This window comes from Phoenix dactylifera, chromosome 14 (genome assembly GCF_051530095.1).
Source record: "Phoenix dactylifera cultivar Ajwa chromosome 14, Ajwa_hap1_PhDact_Kaust_v1.1, whole genome shotgun sequence".
Taxonomy (NCBI): Eukaryota; Viridiplantae; Streptophyta; class Magnoliopsida; order Arecales; family Arecaceae; genus Phoenix; species Phoenix dactylifera.
This window is the reverse complement of record NC_143203.1, coordinates 28739608-28760186: the sequence shown is the minus strand read 5'-3', so window position 1 is coordinate 28760186 and position 20579 is coordinate 28739608. Positions and strand designations below refer to the sequence as shown.

Here is a 20579-nt window from a genome sequence, read left to right as displayed (position 1 = left end):
CTTTTGAGGCCTGTGGCTTATGGAAGTGAGACGCGAATTCTTTTGTTTGCCGCTTTTAGGGGGGCATTTTAACATCACGAAAGATGTAAAGGTTAGGAGAGGAAACCCTCAAAGTGTTTAGGACTGCCTTGGCTTTTCCAGCTTCATCTCCTTACTGCACCTTATTGACTTTGGGCCGAAGGGAAGGGTCTTCACTTAAAGCAATTGGAGAGAACAGCCCTCCCTCGCGAGTTTAGATAGAGTTTCTTCTCTCAGTGGAACGGGATGACATTTTTCCTGGCTCAATTTAGAAAGCTCTAACCTGATCATTGTCAGATCATTCTTTTATTATTGTTGATTGCAATTCCAATTTTCACAGGCGAAAGATTTTCAAATTTGAACTTTGGTGGCTTAAGGAACATGGCTTGGATGTGGTGATTTTTGAAAATTGGCATAAAATTCGTGGCAGTCCGAACTTGGCAACTTCATGGGTGGAGAATCTCCAAAGACTCTGTTTTGATGGCCTTCACCTAGAAGAATCGTTGATAGAAAACTCAAAGATAAGCTTCTCCATGATTTTAAGATTCTTGACAGTCTGCACTGGAAAGATCTTAAAGCAGTCATTAAACAAACTGTGCAAGAAAAAAGAGATTTAACGATGCTAAAGATCCAAAATTGAGTTGTGGAAGCATGGTGATTGTAACATTTTCTTTTTCCACAAGGTGGCCTCGAGAAGAATTAGGGGGAATCCTATCACTACTATGGTGGAGGATGGAGTAGAATTAACCACCTAGAAGGATATTGTTGAAAAGGTGCATGCCTTATACAGGATCTTATTTGGGTTATCTGGCTCCCCTTCCATTTCCATTAATTGATATTTACTCTATAGATTCCCCATGGTTGATCTTGCTACTCTTATGGATCAGTTTACTTTGGATGAAGTTAGATGGGATGTCGTTTCCTTAGGAGGCTCCAAAGGCCCGATGGTTTCTCTTCCATTTTCTTTCAAGATACTGGGACCTAATCAAAGGTAATCTTCCACCCCTTCTTGAAGACTTCCACAAAGGCAAGCTTGATTGTCAAGTATCAATTTTTCTCGCGTTACTTTGATACCAAAGAAGGATGGTGTTCTCTCTTTTCGAGATCTTCATCCTATCAGCTTGCTTAACAACCTCTATAAGATCATATCCAAGATCCTAGCTACTCATCTAGGAAGATTCCTTCCTTGCCTTCAGGATGATTCTCAGTGACTTCTATTAAAGGACGTTTGATTATCAAAACTTCCTTAGCGCCCCAAGATCTTAACCTTTGGCAATAGAACAGGAAATAAAGGAGCTCTTTGCAAATTGGACTTCTAAAAGGCTTTTGATAAGGTTAATTAAGATTTTTCATTTGTGGTGCTGCAAGCTAGAGGTTTTCCAAGAAAATGGATCTATTAGATTCATTCTCTCCCTTCTTTTGCTTTAGTTTCTCTCTTGGTGAATGGGATTCCGGGTAAATAGATCATGTGTAAGCAAGCTGGAAAAGGGAGAGGAATAATATCCATCTCATTTCATTTTGGTTATGGATGTCTTATCTAAGCTTTTAAGGCAAGCTGGAGCAGTGGGTCTCATTGAAGGGATGAGGAATAATATCCATTTTAATAGAATTAAAAGCTTACATTTTGTGGATGACGCTCTTCTTTTCTGTGCCAGAGAAAGAGAAATATCATTGTATTTCTACTTGCTTTTGAGAATGTGGCTCGTTTGAGGATTAATTTGGACAAAAGTTCAATTTTTTGCATCAATATGGGTGAAAGGGAAGCTTTTGTACTGCCACCATATTGAACTATAAGAGGGGTAATCTGTTTTTACTTACCTTGATCTTTCCTTGAGTTATAATTAGATCTCCAGGTAATGTTGCTTTTGGAAAGGTGGGTTCAAGATTGGAGGCTTGGAAGGGCAGATTTTTATCCTGGGATGGTAGAATTACTTTAATCAATGCAGTTCTCTCTGCCGTCCCCACCTCATTAAGGTCCATATTCAGATTGCCTAGATGGTTTGCTAATAGGATTGATCAAGTTTGCTAACAGGATTGATCAATCAAGGTGGACTTTTCTATGGAGGGGAAAGGAAAATGTTTAATTAACTGGGACTCGGTATACAGGGAAAGGAAGAAGGGAGGTCTGGGTATAAGAAAATAACAGAAATATGAACCTCTCTTTTGGCCAAATGGGCAGGCAAATTTACGAGTGGGCTAGAAGCACCTAAGTAGATGGCTTATGATCCAAAGAGGCGGCATGGTTTGAGGGTCAAAAGGGAGCTAAAATTTCTCCTATGTGGAAAGATGTTAGCATGGATCTTGATGCATATTAGAATTGCACATCCTTTAAGCTTGAAGATGGCGAGCATGTCAGATTCTGGAGGGATATCTAGATCAGCTCCATTCCCTTGTCATACCTTTTTGATGATCTCTATAGCGCATCGGTTAAAGCAGTCTTTAAAATGAGGACCAGATTGTTTGGTCCACTTTCACTTCACCAATCCAGGCAACTTGAAATCCTGCTTTAACTTCTTTCGTTAGAGAAATCCTCAAGAATAGAAGATGTGCTTGTCAAGAAGCTATCCGAAAATGGTGTGTTTTCTTTTTCCTCCCGTTACTAGTTTATCAACAACAGTGGTACCCTGCGACCTTTCCACCAAGTCATTTGGAAAGCTGTCGGGCTCAAGAAGGTCAAAGTTTTATGAGCATGTTACACACGAGAAGTTCTAGTGAAAAATAAGTTGGATGGTTAACAATGGTTGCCCTCTTTGTGGTACAGGTTTTGAATCTGTTGGTCCCTTATTTTATCAAATTCTCCTATACTAGATTAATTAGACATACCTTGAGAAGACGCTTTAAGCTCCACACATTTTTCATTTTATTTTATAGAACTGAGGGAAGCTTCCTGCTTCCTCCATTTCCATTCAGGAAAAAAAAACTGCATTGTTTCCATCTGGATAGCTAGGAAACTATTATAATTTGTGTGCTTGTTTGTTTGATCGCCTGCGTATACTCTATGCCATTTTAGCTGCACGCCATATTTTAGTACACTTGTCAGCTAACTATATATATTGCCTTTAGCAGATAAAAACTGGATTCCTTACTCCTATGGTTGGTACCACTCTAGCTTTCCATTGCTTGGTTGCTGCCCGTCTCTATTCATGTGGATGATAAGTGAGGTGGGCATGCAGCTTGCAGCATGTCGTATGCCTACGTGTACTGATCGTACGTAATGGTTCTATCGTCGGTCCCTTTTCCATCACTAATGGGATCGGGGCCAAAGAGTCTTCTCCATCCCCTTCCCTTCCCTTCCCTTCCTCTCCTTCACCACCTACGGCCGGGCCATCAAGGTGAGAGGCTTGGCTTGTTAAACTTGCGTGTCCCATTTTTTCCCGTCGACCGACCGATCGATCATCCTGCACTTCGTCATCAATTCCCCCTTTTCATTGGCGGCCCTTTCGCCCTCGCACCTACCTGCTTTTTCAAGCCTTCTCCCTCGGTGCTTATTATCGTCAATGCTCGATAGGGCACGCCCACCCACCCTTGCCTTTCAAACCACCTTGCAACCTAGCCCAATTAATAACCACCTTGCCAACATATGGCACGCGTCCTCGGGCCCCAAAATGCATCCGTCCTTGGGTGCCCATGTACCGAAGATAGGTTGGCATTCATTCAAGCGCATTGACAATCGGTCTGAGAACATTCCTTCCCTCTTCGCAAATGAAAAACAAAGCACATGCCTCGCTTTGGGTAGCTTTTCATGTGTTTGGTGCCAGATCTCCCTAACCTCCTGTTCCATCACCAGGCCATTACCCATGTATCACCCACCAAGCTATTGTTCCATCTGACTCCTCGTCCCCATTTTCTCTTGCCATCTCCCACCAAGTCTTCTGGCACTCCTAATTTACATGATTCCCTCATCAAATGAAATCTTCAAACGGCCCTTGTCCCACCAGTTACATGATTCCTGCTCTTCCTTTTACAATATGATTGCTTCTTCTTCCAAAACGAAACTCACCTGAGAGAAATTTATATTTCCCATCTGACTCCTCGTCCCCATTTTCTCTTGCCATCTCCCACCAAGTCTTCTGGCACTCCTATTTTACATGATTCCCTCATCAAATGAAATCTTCAAACGGCCTTTGTCCCACCAGTTACATGATTCCTGCTATTCCTTTTACAATATGATTGCTTCTTCTTCCAAAACGAAACTCACCTGAGAGAAATTTATATTTCCCACACGCACGCGCGCGGATCTGCGCGCACACTTGCATCAATCACATCGAAAATTATCCAAAAGCACATTACCGTCAGCACACATAACAAAGCATCATCAAGTTCTTGTAGGTTAAAAGACCATTGTCAAGAGCGCATCTGCTCCTATAATAAAGATTCGTCACAGCTTTGATGATAGCAGTAAAACATAGCAACTAATAAGACTAATACAAGTACGACTATTCTTCGCGAGCATGTCATATCCGCTTAGAAATACAAGCAAGATAGGTGAGCAAATATACAAAGCCTAACACGTAATAAAAAAAGACGCGACCAACACGGTTTACCATTTCAACGCCCAGCAATTTTAACCTAAAGGCACACTCATACCGTATCCAGGCTCTCTGTAATCCAGTCATGAAGTCCCTGTTCTCAATCCTCATCCTCATCTTCTTCCTCCTGCAGATGGCCAATGACACACATCAGAACAGACAATTCCCAACATCAATGTACAAAACATGGTCGTAACCACAAACATTTAAGGACATGAGTGTTGTGGTAACTTGCGTGCCCAACATTCATTCTTTATGCAGACAGAAACATGCAGAAAAAATTGCACCTTTTACTGCGACATTCATTCTCCAACTATAGTGAAAACTTTTACTGCAACATATTTTTATTTAAGCGAAATACAAAATGGCTGCTTTGGTTACAAAGAGAGTCAAAGCACCAAAGCTTGCATGGCGTGACGCCCCATACTAGGTTCCACAAACCTGGAATTCAAGCATAACATGCCATGGATTTAAGCTAGTATTCACGAAAATCAACGCACAAGGTGAAGATCATAATGCCAGTTCATTAGCCAGTTGGAGAGCCTAGAAACAGTAAAATCAGAAGAAAAACAGACAAATCAGCCAACACATGGAAAGAAGATGCAGCATTCGCCAATAGTGTGCTAACTGAAGCAACAATTCCTGAAGAACAGATAGAAACGAGTGATGCTACAGCCAACCACCTGACACCACAAAATATTAGTCAATGTACATGCTGGCAAAGAAACCTCAACCAATTGCACTGCTCTCCAGCCAAAGAAACTAGAACAGACAATTCCCAGCATTAATGTTCAAAAGATGGTGCAATCGCAAACCTTTGAGGATGTGAGTTGTCCTAAATAGCATGCGCCAAAATTCATTCTTCATGCAGAGAGAAACATGCAGGAAAATTTGAACCTTTTTTTATTTTTTACTTTATCAACTACAGTGAAAACTTTTACTGCAATGCATATTTTTATTTATAGAGACATTTGGTTCGCGGGAAAAGGAGGGAGGAAGTGGGATCGATAGAAAAATGAAGAGATGCCGCATGTTTGGTTGGAAATTTCAAAAGAAAAAGAGGGACAATAGCTTTCCCATGGGAATCAAATTCCTACACTTCATGGAAAAGAAAAATCTATGACAGACATGAAAAAATCTAATCCCCACCAGCTAAAAATTGAGATATTTTTTTTCAAAAATACCCTTAGGCTTTTGGATAGAATGGGGTAAGGTCTTTTCTATTTATTAAAGGTATAACAAGCATTTTACACAATTTTTCTAGGAAAGTAGATGTTCAATCAAATATAAACTACTCTAAGATGTATTACTTTTTCATGATCGACCCAATATGCAAAAACTACTTTTTCAGGAATCATATATCCAAGCATCAGCTTCCCAAAATAAACATTCAAGTCTGAGGAAAAATGCTTCCCACGAACCAAACAAATACTAAGAGAAAAACAAAATAGCCGCTTTGGTTATGAAAAGACAGTCAAGGCACCAAAGCTTGCATGGCATGACACCCTATACTATGTTGAACAGACCTGGAATTCAAGTATAACATGCCATGGATTCAAGCTAGTATTCGTGGAAATCAGCACAAGGTTAGATAATAATACCAGTTCGTTATCCAGTTGGACAGCCCAGACACAGTAAAGTCAAACGAAAAACAGACAGTCAGCCCAAACATGAAAAGAAGATGCAGCACTTGCAAATAGAGCGCTAACTGAAGCAACAATTTCTGTAGAGCACATAGAAAGGGTGAAGCTAAAGCCACAACAAAATATTAGCCAATGTACATGCTGGCAAAGAAACCTCAACGAAGTGCACTTCTCTCCAGCCAAAGAAACTTCACAAAATTTAATTCGTTCTCGTTCTCTAAAAAGTAGTCTAAAGGCATTCTTAAAAATATCCCACTAGCTTATGCCTGCCAAGTCGAAAAGCATCTCACAAAAATAATGCATCATTGCATTAATAATGTGCTTTCTTTTTTTTATTTATTAAGAAAGGCCAAGCACATCTCTTCCAAGTGGCTCAGGAGATACCTGTAAGTGATTTAGGGTACTAAAAAAAGAAAAAAGGCATACTCATGAAAGGCTCTAATAAGTAAATATCAACAAGAACCGATCTTATCAAGTATCACCCAAAGCACAACAAATAGCCAGAAAATGCTGAAAAGACATGGAGAAGGCCCCTTCCATTTCCCTAGTGCTAGGGATTCCTTCCACTTTGCTCAGCCCATGGTAAACTTCATGTCCCTTCTCAACGTTTTAAGATGTCCAACTCACTCATACAAAAGTGTCTCACTCACTCACACGAGTGAGCTTACTCATTCATGAGCCAGACCATCTGGCGGCCAGTCATAACTTATGTGACTATTAAAGTTCTCATTATCCACTAACTAATAAGCACTATTAGTGCCAGGCCCCGCCAATATCAAGATCGAACCTACTGATGAGCCCTTAAAGAAGAACAAAAACCCTCTTAATTTCTGAAATTCTAGAATTCTTCATTGGCACACTAATCTTCCTCTTTTAGCACTTCAAGTGATGACCGCCAACTCAAGTCATGTCAATAACAAAATCCAGGAATGTCATAGGATACTTCACATTGACTTCTGTTTTTACATTGGAGTCACCTGCAGATACCAAGGATTAGCCTACCTTCTGCACAAATTTTCCATTTCCCACATAAAGCTACCTCCAATGAAAGATTTATGGCCTGCACACAACAATTACGAACACAGACCCCTTTTAATCCATTAAGTGAATTCCAACCAAGTAAATTACCCACTAAGCAAATGACCTATCACACATGCCCATCACCATCGCACACTCTCTCCTCCCATCTGCTCCATATAAGTCGCGTCCAAGGCAATCCATATGCTTGACTCATGAACTATAACCAACTTCACATTTCATTAAATCTATTTATAATCTATGTTTTGGTCAAAAGCAAAAGAAATATGTTTAAGTAGCACTAGTGCATCGTCCAATGAACTGAGGTCCTTCAAATCTGAAAATCTTGCTTAAAAATTCCTCCAACAGATTTTGGTTGTCTAGACATATAATAACATAGTTATCGAGTTTGGAAGCATGAAGACCTTAATACTAGAAAATGGTAAATCCACTATAAAAATTTAAATAGACAGGAAAATGTTTATTTAGGTGATCAACATGCATTTAAAAGCACAAGAAATATATTACAAGTTTCCAATATTTATTATCACAAAATGCAACATAATCTTAATCACTTGAAGAGCTCTAAGAAGCTTACTTCTCCACTTTCCTCTTCATCCTCATCATTGACTTCAGACTTTGACCTATCAGACTCATCATCACCGTCATCAGCCACACTTTCCTGAATCAAAAATATAGTAAAATAAACTAGGGACCACTGTAATGAAAAGTGACAGATGACAGCTGATATGCAACAAGACTAGTGTTATTTAGTACTTGTTTCTTATTGTAAGCAGACATTTGCTTTTCATATTCACTCTTCCTTTTTGCAGCTTTGGCTTCATATGGAGCTTTCTCCTGACAAATTAAGAAATCAAATTATTGGACACCAATGTGCAATACAAGAGAAGCCAAAAGATAGGAAAAGATTCAAATATAAAAAAGCCCAACATTCACCACCGTACTATCTATAGCTCTGCATTTCAATCCAACTACAAGAGGATACATTATAACAGTTCCATGTTATCTTAAAGACAACACAATAGTTCCATATTATATTAAAGACAACCAATCCAAGACCGCTTCAGTCTCAGGCAATCTCAGCCCAGATGAAGCAAACAAGAAGATATATAGAGTTCAAAAGACAATGACAGCCAGCTACCCATCCAGTGATCAGCCATCATTACTATGTGATTTATTGAAAAGATTTCTATTTTTTTAGCTGATAAATAATACGTACAGCATCAGACATTGATTTCCACTTCTCTCCACCAGCTTTACCAACCTTCAGTGACAACATCAAATGTTAAATCAAATCCTAAAATCTATAACTGATGAGTTCAGTACAGTTAAATATAGTAGATTCTGTCTGTGTATCTACTTACAACTGAGACAGCTTTCACATTAGGATGTTCTTGCTTGTATTGCTTCCTGAACTCTTCGCTGTGACATTAAAGTGGCAAGAAGTTAATAATCTCTCGAAACAATATGCAGCACTATAAGCAGGCACCTCTATGTGAAAGATGAGAATGGCAAGGGTGTTTACAGGAAAACAAAGAAAGCACTAGCAGGCCTCTTTGGTTTGTTGGGATCCTTTTTGGCCTTCGGTTCTTTCTTGGTCCGTCTTTTGCTACTCTTATCCGCCTTAATAGCAGCCTTGCGTTTCCCAACCTTTCTGAAATTAAAAAACATACAAAAGCATTAACAAAAATTCAGTCCTATCCACTTCAGTAGCAGCTTTGCATTTTCCAACCTTTCTATAAAAAAGGGGGGGGGGAAGCATTCAATGACCAGCATAAATGCAAAGATGGTATTAGCAGAACATCACCAGCAACTCTTATCCAGTTATGTCAAAACCCTCCCATATACTGAGATTTCCCAATTTCACAAACTAACAATTGATGAATGCCCCTTATAAATACTATAGCATGTACATTAGAATTTATACTTTCTCAGTCTTTCCCCATTAATTCCTTTATTATATCCTGCACATTCGTGTTGTGAACAGTGTCACCTACAAAAAGTTATATAGCCTCGTCAAATACTTATTTTATTAATGTAGATTACCAAGATGGTATTTCCGAAAGATCCGTTTCTCAAGCATGTCACGTGACCAATATAACCCGTTGAAAACCTCTCTTATGAGAAGGGATCTTGGCTAGAGTAGAATCCTTAATGTTGAACATGCAGAAGAAAGATCCTCCCCCATAAGATATGTTCGTTTCACTCACAACTAGGTAATACCCATATATTTATTACTAAATAACCACTTAGGCTCCCCAGCCTTGCTGCAAATGTACTAGGGCCTCATGTATGTATCTGCACTTAAACTCAGTGTTTCCATGCTCCATGGGATCAGTCAGTTTACTCATCAATGAGATGGATATTAGTCCACCATAACAAACAGAGTATCGTAAACTATGCAAACGGATAGGACAAGTTAGTAATTTAATTGCTAGGAACAACTGAATGCAGCATATGCAAGCACCAGGCTTTAAGTAACCTGTCATCAGCTGGCTTCATCGCTTCCTTTGTTTCCTTCTTTGTTGCCCCTTTTCCCTTTCCTCCCTTCATTTTCACGATGGAGGAGCTCCTGTCACAAGGAGGTTAGCGCCGCCCCCCCAAAAAAAATTGAAACCTTTAAACCATAAAAGTAACCAATTGAAAATGGAAGCAGTTGTAACTAAGAATAAGAAGAATCAGTAATGGTCAAAGAGCAGTATATGCTATGGCATGAACAAGGGGATGCAACCATGTAACATGATACATGTATTAAGCATCCAAAAAGCTATCTAAATAACAGGGCAAAAGAATATGCTGGACTGAGAAAAAGTTGCCAAGAGGATATGGAATGGAACTACATGACATTCAAACTAAGCTCATCACACTAAATTAGAGCAGATATTCCAACTAAACTCCTACGAGCAAAGAACTTCCATATACTAAATCAGACAGAAACCTAGCACATGCGCTAATATAAACCTGATGGAGCCCTATTACTAAACCAAAATTCTGGAAAGGGAAATAAATGACATGAGGTTCAAAAGGCCCTCGAGAGCTCCAATGAAAGTGTACAAGAAGTGCAAGGAGATACAAGAAAATCAAACTAATCCAGGAGCCGGAGAACAATCCAAGAGCAAATTGATAAAACAAGGCTTTGAATTTAAAAAGAGCGAAGAGACATGCCCCCCATTAGTCAACAAGAAATGGAATAACCAATCGGACGCGAAGGGTCATCGGGCAGAAATTGCGGTAATAGTCCCAATAATAATAATAATAATAATAATAATAATTAAAGGCAGGATAAAGGACCAATAAATTTCTCCAGGTTATCATAAACATAGTTAATGAAAGACCTTCTACACCTAAAAAGAGCGAGGTCAAAAACCTTCAAGTTAATGCGAACTAAATAATGAACAGCAGCGAAAGAAAAGAAAGCAAACTAGAATAAGTAATCGGAGAGTCAGATAATCAAAGGTACATAACAATGCATAGCAGCTGAGAACCAACAAAAGAAAGAGGGGGGGGGGGGGGGGGGGGGGGGAGTTTGGGGGAGAAAGAAAGTCAAAAATAACCCGAGCAGCATCAAGAGATAACAAGCATCTTACAAAATGCTAAAATAGATTTTCCGTTCCAAAAATATTATAATGAACAGATAAATAACTAGGATGAACGGATAGAATTAGGATACGAGAGGGAAAAAGATTCGACCATCCCACGATTAAGATCTCTTCCAAAACAAGAAAAATCATGCGCCCATATCGAGCCCGGAAATAAAAGGTCTTAAAATTAGAAAATAGAAAAGATCAAAAAGAGGGAGAAAGATGCCCTAACCTCGAAGGGAAGGAGCGGCGAAAACCTCCCGACCAAACAAGAGGACAAGAAGGGAAGGAGGAAGGGAGAAGCAGCAGAAAAAATATGAGAGAGCAACGGAAAAAGCTGGAAGGAAGGAGAAGAGAAGAGAAGAGAGAGAGGGAGAATAATGATGCGTACGAGTACGACTGACTTGGGGTTTGGAATTGAAATGTACATCGACCGGCACAGCCGGTGGGTGCCGCTCCTGTTGGCCGCCACCCAGGCACCAGCACAGCACGCTAGCGACGACATTGACCGGCTGCTCCCCGCTGCCCTCCCTCGAGCTTATCGGCCCAGCACATGCGCTCACGCGAGGCCTAAGATATTTTTAGGCCGTCCTCTGAGATAACACGTGGTGACATAAAGGCCTTCTGATATGCACGATGCCTCGACTCATCATCTCAGCCGCTCGGTGTCAGCGCAAAACTACTCCTGCTGCCTTACCTCACTATCTACTGCAAATATGTATATACACACACCTGTATGTATATATATATATATACATATGCGCCAAAACTAAGTGGCCAGGAACTTTTTTTTTTTTTTAAACCTCGCCACCCCACCTGTGACTATCCTGACGCTAGCCAACCTTAGGTAATAAAAAAAAATTGATGACAATGATAATAAAATAAGAATAAAATTAATAAAAAAAGGCTTCCTTTAAGTAATGTAAGGGTAGTTCTAAATACACCCCCCCTATTGCTCAGGACACCCCCCAAAAATTAAAAAAAAATTAAATACTCTCTACACCCCCCCATTTGCTAAGGACACCCCTAAAAAATTAAAAATTCCTAAATTACCCCCACCCTCCCCACCCCCCACCTCCCCACCCCCCGCCTCTGCCTCCTCCTCTTCCCCCCTCCTCATCCTCCTCCTCCCCCTCCCCCTCTTCCCGCCCACCTCTGCCTCCCCCTCATCCCTCTCCCCTCCTCCTCCGCCCCGCCTCTGCCTCCTCCTCCTCCCCCCTCCTCATCCTCCTCCTCCCCCTCCCCCTCTTCCCGCCCACCTCTGCCTCCCCCTCATCCCTCTCCCCTCCTCCTCCGCCTATTCACCCTCCTCCTCCTCCTCCCTCCTCCCTCCTCCTACTCCTCCACCCCTCTACCTCCGCCCCCCATCCCCATCCCCTCTTACTCTGCATCCCCCTCCGCCTTCTCCCCCTTCTTTGCCTCCTCCTCCACCCCCTATTCCTCCTTGCTCCCATTCCTCCTCCTCCTCCTACCCCTCCTCCCCCTTCTCCTCCACCTCCCCCTCCTCCTCCTCCTCCTCCACCTCCCCCTCCTCCAACTACCCCTCCTACCCCTCCCCCCTCCGCCGCCTCCTCCCCACCCTCCTACCCCTCCTCCCCTTCCCTCCGCCGAACAGAAGGATTCTGTTCGGTTGAGGGTTGCCGAACAGAAGCCTTCTGTTCGGCACTGGATCGCCGAACAGAAGCCTTCTGTTCGGCACCGTTCAGCCGAACAGAAGCATTTTGTTCGGCGATCCAGTACCGAACGGAGCACCAAACGGAGGAGGAGGAAGGGGGGTGTACTGAGAAAATTTCAAGGGCAATATGGTAATTACACTAAAGGTTAGTTTGGGTATTTTTTTTTTAATTTTTGGGGGGTGTCCTGAGCAATAGGGGGGGTGTATTTAGAACTGCCCGTAATGTAAGCCATAGCTACCTGCCTGCCTTAGTGCCTTTCCTCATCTCGTTGCTTTCTTTGCCGTGTCCTGTCACCTTCCTCGGTCGTTCGGGTCCTTCATCACCCTCATGATCCTTCTCAAGTCCTGTCTTCAATTTCAATTTTTATTTCTTCCTTATTTTCGTTTCTTCAAAAATTTTCTTCTCTTCCCTGCAGAAATCGGTGGATCTGTTGCTCCCCGTCTCCGGCCGGAAAGGGAAGAGAGAGATTAGGAGGAGAAGCGTCGGCCGGTAGGTCGGTCGGTCGTGGTCGGAGGTGATCATTATTGTTATTATTTATCATTTATAATATATAAAGAAAGAAGGAAAAGGAAAAAAAAAGTGGGGAGAACAACACGAGAGAGGGGGGAGAGAGATTTCGATGGGGCTGCTGTTCCTGATACATCTAGAGGGGAAGATCTACAGCTGCAAGCACTGCCAGACCCATCTCGCCATCTCCGATGACATCATCTCCAAGGTAGGAGCACGTCGTCGCGGTCTCTTCCCCCTTGCCTTTCGCAATCTTGTTTCTATCTTCTTGCAATTCAATTAGGATGTGAGGGTTTGTGGTCCTGTGGGTTCTTGGTGTTCCTGATCTCTTCAAATTCCTCGTCACAAACGAAACATCGTCCCCAGTTTTTGTCTCCCGGCGGTCACAGAAGCCTTTTCCTTTACGGCTCTCGTCGTACGTGTTCCTCCCGCGTGCATGCTTGCCATTTACTGAAAAATTTCGTCTCTTTCCAAGAATCGATGGTTCTTTCCTAGGTGCCTCCAAGATTCCTTTTTTCCTCTTTCCCGTTTCCCTTCAACAAATGCTGATGCTGATGGTGATCTCCCTTTGCTGTTGCTGATGTCCTTCCTCCATGGACGGCTAGAAGTCTGCTCGACTCTATATCGTCCTTCACGGTGTACTTCTATCATTTTCCATGGAAAATTCTTCTATGCTCTCTTTATTAATTCATCCTGTCCTCTTCATCCAAGAATTCATTCATTTCTGTGCTGCTGGCATTTGACTCCTTGTGAGATGATGGGAGGATCTATCAGAAGACAACATTTTAATCATTTTCTCTTTGCTTTTTAACATTTACGGCCACTGTTCTGCCATCTTCTTTGGAGTCTCCACGACCTCATTCCAGGAAAAAACTGGGTAACTGAAAGATTTTATAAGAGCGGCATCTAGTTCTCTATCTTGGCAACTTTCTTTTACCCTATGCTTTTCTAAGCTTGAGTTGCTTTAACCAATGTCCTTTTTTTTATTGTGAATGCTAAAGCATCTCTTTTCAAAATCAGTTAGTAGAGACTTTTCGGACAAGAGGAGGAAGAAGAATTAGCAGGTTGCATTGAGTAGAAATTTGGGACAAGCATCGCAGCGCCTTTCACAGAAACCCTTGCAAGCTCTTTAACCCAACCTTCTTTTGCTTTATCCATATTTTCTTCGCCTATCACGTGCATACATCCAAGAGATGCGAGGCAGCATGGCGTGACGTGGCTGTGATGCATCGTGGCATGAAGAGGCATGCTGTGTGCATATAAGTTGCTTACCAGTCCCTTGACCTCTTGGCTTATCTTCTAAATTCAATTCTTTCATTTTACCCTGCCCGTCAAGACGTTTTTATTTTGATTTACTCATTGATTTCAATCGATCAGCTTGTGGATAATGATGAAGGATAGTTGCCTCTTAGGCTGTGGTGTTGGAACTGTTTTGTACAATGTTGCATTGTAGAAAGCCATCCCATTTGCTATGAGTGCATGCACAACTCAAAGCATCTGCCTTGAATAATACAGAGATTTGTCATTTGTCAATTTTGACATTTTCTTTTCTTTCAAAGTTCTTTAGGTGGGGTTCACCATGCAAGAGAGAATTTGAGTTGTCAGATCTTAAAAGAGCAGTATCATATACCCTGATTGTCTGGCAAGTCTATTATATAGCTAGCATGCATGCCCATCAACACAATTGGCACTAGACACTAATTTCTTCTTTTTTGGGGGTATCATTGTATAGTAGTTCCAGATCATAGTTGGCCAAGAGCCATAGGAGGCTATTTGTCTATAAAGCTAGGAAGATGCTAATATTTCTAAATCTTGCTTCTCTCCAACTTTGCTCGAATAACCACTGCATTTCTCCACAAAAAGCAGAAGTTCACTGAATCTAAAGAGGAGGGAGTTAACTTGATAACATCAATAATTGTGTCCTGTGATACATCCTCGTACTGCCTTTTGACTAAATTGCATCGAAATGTCCTGCTAGAGTCCTCTTTGATCAAATGCTCCTGTTTCGCTTCCTACCTCTCATTATAAAATTCAGATGCATTAAACATGGTCATGTTGATTAAAAGAAATAGAGGAATATATGAAACTTATGGCTTTCTTATAAATTTTTCTGCATGTTTCTTAATGGTGGCACTATCCTTCTTGTTCGCTATGAATAAATATTATTTACAAGAAGCCAAAAATAAAGTTGCCTGTATTTGTTATGATTCAGGCATATTGAATGGGAATGGTATAATTATACTGACAAACTTTTTTATATCCTGTCCAGTCCTTCCATTGCAGGCATGGGAAGGCTTATCTCTTCAATAAGGTGTAAGTAGTTTGGTTTTCTTTGCTTAATATTATGCCATGCAAGATTTTATTGTAAGCTTTATCTCTGTTCTCAGGTGGATGAAAATGTTCTTACATCCCTTATTTCCATCAGTATCACATTGTGATTTTTATTTTCCTTTTTTTCACTATGTCTGGTCAAAAAGTACTGGGTTCCATACGTTGTAATCAAAATATTTGTATCTCTAACATCGTTGCTCTATAGTAATGCTGAATTCAAATTGTTGCAAAAATTAAAGTACTTTTCACATTATAAAGAGGAGACATTATAAAGAGGAGAAGTAGGTAATGTTCAAAGGGTAAAGAGAAAGTATTTAGGTCCATGTTTTCTTAGGGGGATATTTTAGTGTCACCATTTTCTCATTTCGAAGGAACTAAAAAAAAAAAGCATGTCTGCAAGAGAAATGATATATATTCTTCTATAAGAAAAGGTCACATTCTATCCATTCTGTTGACCAATAAGAAGTTCAGCTAGACCTTTTTTTCATATTCCAGTCAGCAGGTATTAGAAACAACACCTCTGTCAGGTGACAATATGTCATTCTTACTTGATATTGGTGACAAAAATTGGGCTATAGATTTTTTAAATTTTTGAAAAAGTGGACCCTTAGCTTAGAATCAGTACTAGGTTGTTTTAGAGGGAGGTATAGGTGAAAGTTCCATGTAAGTTTTTGTATAAGTTCTATCTTTACTCTTAAAAAAAAAAAACAGATAATGGAGAAGATAGGTCATTGGAGAGGTGGTGACCATGATCTAAAAGGAGATTCAATTCTAGGATTACTCTTAAAAGACTTTTTGTATAGAAAAAAAAAAAAACTAGTCGAGATTTTTTTTGGAGGCAAAAATCAAGAGCCATATGGTTGAAAGAAGGGATTAAGAGATGACTTCTTTTTTGTATATATAAAAGTAAATGTTGGTGGTTCTAGGTGGCTTTGAACATAAGGGACTTCATAAGACCAGTTATTTTGCATACTACTGTATTAAAAAAAATAATGGTTTTATTAAATTAAATTGCCATTTTTCATGATATGTCAATTCTAGATGGCTTTTTGGCATCACATGAATGTGTCCAAGTAAGACACAAGGAAAATCCCCCATTTTAACACTTGGGCTTGATTTGAAGGAGGCACTAGCTAATGTTAATTGAGGTGATGTACTGTTTGTTATTAGACGTAACTGGTTTTGGAATGCTTGAAATGTAGGGCAAACAATTAGTGTTCATTATTATTGGATAAGGCAAAAAATTGGTAGAAACGGTGACATGCATTTGGCATGTGGGCCAACATACTAGACTTCTCAATCGTGTAATGGTTGATTTGCTTAGATTATGCTTCTTGGGACTGTTATGCAACTGAATTCAGACAAATTAATTAGAATCCTAAGTACAATTTCTTGGAGAGGTAGTGAGGAGGATGAAAAGGGGGCTTTTTACTTCGACTTTGGTGTATGCAGCTGGACAAGAATAGTGGCTATGTTTTAGGAGTTAGTCATATATGAACCGATCTTAGTTGGGAATGGGGCTGGGCCAGGCTGGGCCGAGCCAGAACCCTACCCAAGCCTGGCCTGAAATTTTTTTGGGGGCTTCGGGCCAAGCATATGCCCGAAAAAATTAGGAAAACCCAGGCCTGAGCCCAATTAGGCCAGCCTGAAGGGAACAAAACATCATGTCTATCTACCTGTGGCTGTGAAGCATAAAAATAGAGTCTGCCCTGAAGAGGAAAATAATAGCAACAACAAGAAGAAATAACAACAGCAACAACAAGAAGAAATATTGAGTCGAATCATCTGGTGTAGTCAAGAAATAAGACTGCCACCTCATTCCCTATGTGATTACTAATCAGATCTAGACTAAGGAAACAACGATGTTATAGCTAATACTTGCTTTGCCGAGAAAATGAAGATCTAAACTAAGGAATGACCAGATGAGTACTTTCCTAATCACGGTGAAAATGAAGATGAAAGAGAGCGGGGAGAGAGATCATCGTACCTCAGATCCTCTAGTCTTCAATGGAACTGTAGCCGGTCGGCGATAGGGACGCTGGGGGCTCCTCTTCGCGACTTCGCCTTGCTTGGACAGTCGACGACTGGTGACCAGCGAACGGGGATGATGGGCAAACTTTAAGGAAGACCGACAAACGAATGGCGATGAGGGTCTGCCGGATTAGATTTTGGAGTGGCGGCGGAGGCGGAGAAGAGGAATCGAGGACAATGAGGGGTGGAGAACAGTGAAGGAGGAGATTAGGAGAACCCTAGCCTTAGAAAGTGATCGCGAATTGGGAGTTCGGAATTTGGGGAATAGACCAAATAAGAGAACATTTTTTGGACCGTGATTAACGATTAGCGCCCACCTGTCGCCTGATCAGCCCATTCTGAACCGGGCGGGTTCGAGCCTACATTCAGGCTCTCAATCGGGCCTTATCCAGGCTCGAGCCCAGACCAAGCCAATGATATACCTGAGCCCGGCTCGAAAAAGAAATGGGATCTATAATAAAATCCAAACCCGGCCTGAAATTTATCGGGCCTAGCCCATAGCCCGGCCGGACGGGCTTCGGGCCAGCCCGAGCCCATTTCCAGCCCTAGCTGAGAAGTGGCGGCCATATAGGTTTTAATGTTATGATCAAGGTAGAGAAGGGCAATTAGAGTGATTCATCATAGGGTCTCACAAGAGAGTTGGTTTGCCACATAATAGTAATGTGGTGCAATCTTACCTGGATTCATGATACTTGTCAAGCATCCACATGCGCAGTTGGAAATTGGAACCTTCAAAAAATCGAAGAGAACTTGATAAATTACGAAATGATTTGCTAAATGTGATGTTACAGTCTAAAACTTCCAAGTATAATTGTCGAAAATTGATATATAATAGTGATGAATCATGCTTTGTTTATTTGTAGCATCGAGGATTGTCATTAAATATTCAAATGTCCAAGTGTCCGGTCACATCAAGAAATCTAAATTTTGAAGTGTTCGATTTACACTAGGAGGGAGAGGTTTGAGCGAGGTTATACATACTGACATATATTGGGTGGTATAGAGCTTATTGGTAAGGTAACAGTGTGGGCTTGATATCGAGAATTAGAACCTTTGGTGTGAATATGTTGAATATTTTAAATATTTGGAGCTCCTTATTATTGTTAGGAGGAAAGATCATGTGTGGCTCGATATTGAGACTAAAACCTGGGGGTATGTTGAATGCTTAGGGAGTGGAGAATCTGTGTACCTTAGCTTCTTTTAATTGAATTCTGAAATAAAAAACTGCTTCTAAGACATCCTCCTTTTTCTATCATTGAGGAATCCAAGCCACTACCAAATAAATATATAAATTTAATGATATTATGATTATAGAGGGTGAGTCTTGTCGCAACGCAAGAGTACGTCATTGTGACCTTGGCGTCATGGTTTGAAACACGTAAAGAGCCTTTCTGCTTGTACGGGTAAGGCTGTGCTCATTTGACCCTCTATAGATCCTGTAATGGTGGAAGCCTTGTGCACTAGGCCGCCCTTTTTAATGATATTGTGATCATATGATCATAATTAGCCTTTTTCTGCTAAGGTTCTATAGCACCTGCTTTGCTGCCTTTCACAGACTTTAAACTGGTATATAGTATGAGTTGAAGTTCCTTTGTGAACTCAAATCGATTGCCGGTATAACTTAGCTTGTGTGTTATCTAAAAGTGAGCGCAATAGATTACCCAGTTTTGGTCAATCTGGTGATTTCTTTGATCTCGTTACATCTCATGGGGTGCAGCTTGCAAATGATAACAGGTGCATGTGGATGGGATTTGGGTTTAGAAATGTGCCAGGATGAAATGGTTGCAAATAGATACGTATAACTTTCCATTCTTGGTATGGTAAATACACATGCCTGCTCTTTTACATGCCCTCTATCATACAGAAAATGGGTGTATTAGCTTTTCACAGCTTGCAATGTTTGTAGTTCATTGGCAACATAACTCAATATTCAGCGGAAAAGCATAATCTTTTATGGAATATTTGCATCCTACCCCTGCATCGCCTACAAGATATAATTGAGCCATTCTAGTGTGATAGGCTGGTTACTAGGAGTCTTCCGACACTGCTAAAGATTCCTATATAACAGTGTGTGGATCACTCCTGGTGCCGGACGATACCTTGTGAGCCTGATGGGCAATTCAGTGAGGGGATATGAACTCCTTTTCTGAAACATCATCAATAATGTGCTCATCCGTCAATAGCCAGGATGTCATTTATCTATTTTGTAAATTTTAATAGAGTGAATGTGACGGTTGGACTGAAAGAGGACCGTGCGATGATGACGGGGATGCACACTGTTTCAGACATATTTTGCGTTGGTTGTGGTTCCATTGTGGGATGGAAATATGTAAGATCCAATTTGCAATTGTTTTGGCTTCGTCACTTATCTTATGGCATTGACCGGTGAATAAGTGCTTTGTTTCAGGAGGCTGCCCATGACAAGAGCCAGAGGTACAAGGAAGGAAAATTTATCCTTGAGAGGTGCTCTTTAAATAATTTTTATTTATAAGAATATTTCTATTAAATAATAAAATATAGGCAGAAGAAAACAGATGATGCCACGTTTTTTGATAGAATATTTGTTGGACGTGATTAACATGTCTTAAGTTGCTGTGTTGGGCTCTTATTCTTGAGCAGGTTTAAAATATCTGGCCCTGATGGAAGTCACTACTGGGTGAGTCATGATCCTCATGTAGGTGGAAGTGATGCTGATGATGCATGATCTACTCGCTGCTTAAACAAGGGATCAATTCCCTCAATTGTAAATAAGTTCCCATCATTGACTATCTGAAGTGGATTGTGATAATTGTTGCTTTGTGCACATTCTTGGCAGTAAGTACATATCATTCTAAATAATATGGTTCTCTTGCTTTCTCATATGCAATTTTTTGGATTCAAGAAGCTATCTCAATCATAAAGATGATAATATGCATTAAGATTTCGTATCTTGATCGGCAGGCCCCTCTCAATTTTAAGAGGAGGCTTAGTTGAGCATTACTGGCCTGTGCAGCTTGTTGAAGTATCCTCTAATAAAAACGCTCATAAAGATAGAGGTGAGAGTGAACCCGATAATACTGATCCATGGAAGCGAAAGGATATCAGGTGATATCTTTTCTATATTTATTTTTGTTTTACATTTATTTTCGTTTCTGGCTATCCATACGTGAAAGGATATAAGTTTGGATAGATAACTATTTGATCTATGTTAGTTTTATTTGTAATTTTATTTAATTTAATATATTT

At 40.6% G+C, this 20579-nt stretch overlaps 2 protein-coding genes across 7 annotated transcripts; one reads left to right on the top strand and one right to left on the bottom strand.

Annotated features, from left to right (window-relative positions):
- Positions 1–4320: 4320 nt before the first annotated feature.
- LOC103696731 (high mobility group B protein 3) lies at positions 4321–11202 on the bottom strand. Of its 4 annotated transcripts, none has more exons than XM_088710247.1 (8): positions 11042–11198; positions 9711–9845; positions 8754–8882; positions 8593–8650; positions 8448–8492; positions 7985–8065; positions 7806–7889; positions 4321–4674 (listed from the first exon to the last, which is right to left on the bottom strand). In XM_088710247.1, the coding sequence occupies exons 2-8, from the start codon at positions 9779–9781 to the stop codon at positions 4648–4650; spliced, it is 495 nt and encodes a 164-aa protein (XP_088566373.1). In that variant the 5' UTR covers positions 9782–9845; positions 11042–11198; the 3' UTR covers positions 4321–4647. The 4 variants fall into 4 exon arrangements, with proteins under 4 accessions (XP_088566373.1, XP_008776662.1, XP_088566374.1 ...); XM_008778440.3 differs by having other exon boundaries at positions 9711–9800; XM_088710248.1 differs by lacking the exon at positions 4321–4674 and adding an exon at positions 4818–5090 and having other exon boundaries at positions 9711–9800; positions 11042–11202.
- Positions 11203–12699: 1497 nt separating this feature from the next.
- LOC103696733 (protein yippee-like) lies at positions 12700–20213 on the top strand. Of its 3 annotated transcripts, none has more exons than XM_008778441.5 (6): positions 12700–12796; positions 12901–13200; positions 15262–15305; positions 19575–19683; positions 19762–19817; positions 19974–20213. In XM_008778441.5, exons 2-6 carry the CDS (start codon positions 13105–13107, stop codon positions 20056–20058), a joined length of 390 nt encoding a protein of 129 aa, XP_008776663.1. In that variant the 5' UTR covers positions 12700–12796; positions 12901–13104; the 3' UTR covers positions 20059–20213. The 3 variants fall into 3 exon arrangements, with proteins under 3 accessions (XP_008776663.1, XP_008776664.1, XP_088566375.1); XM_008778442.5 differs by having other exon boundaries at positions 12700–12826; XM_088710249.1 differs by having other exon boundaries at positions 12726–13200.
- The last annotated feature ends 366 nt before the right edge of the window (positions 20214–20579 follow it).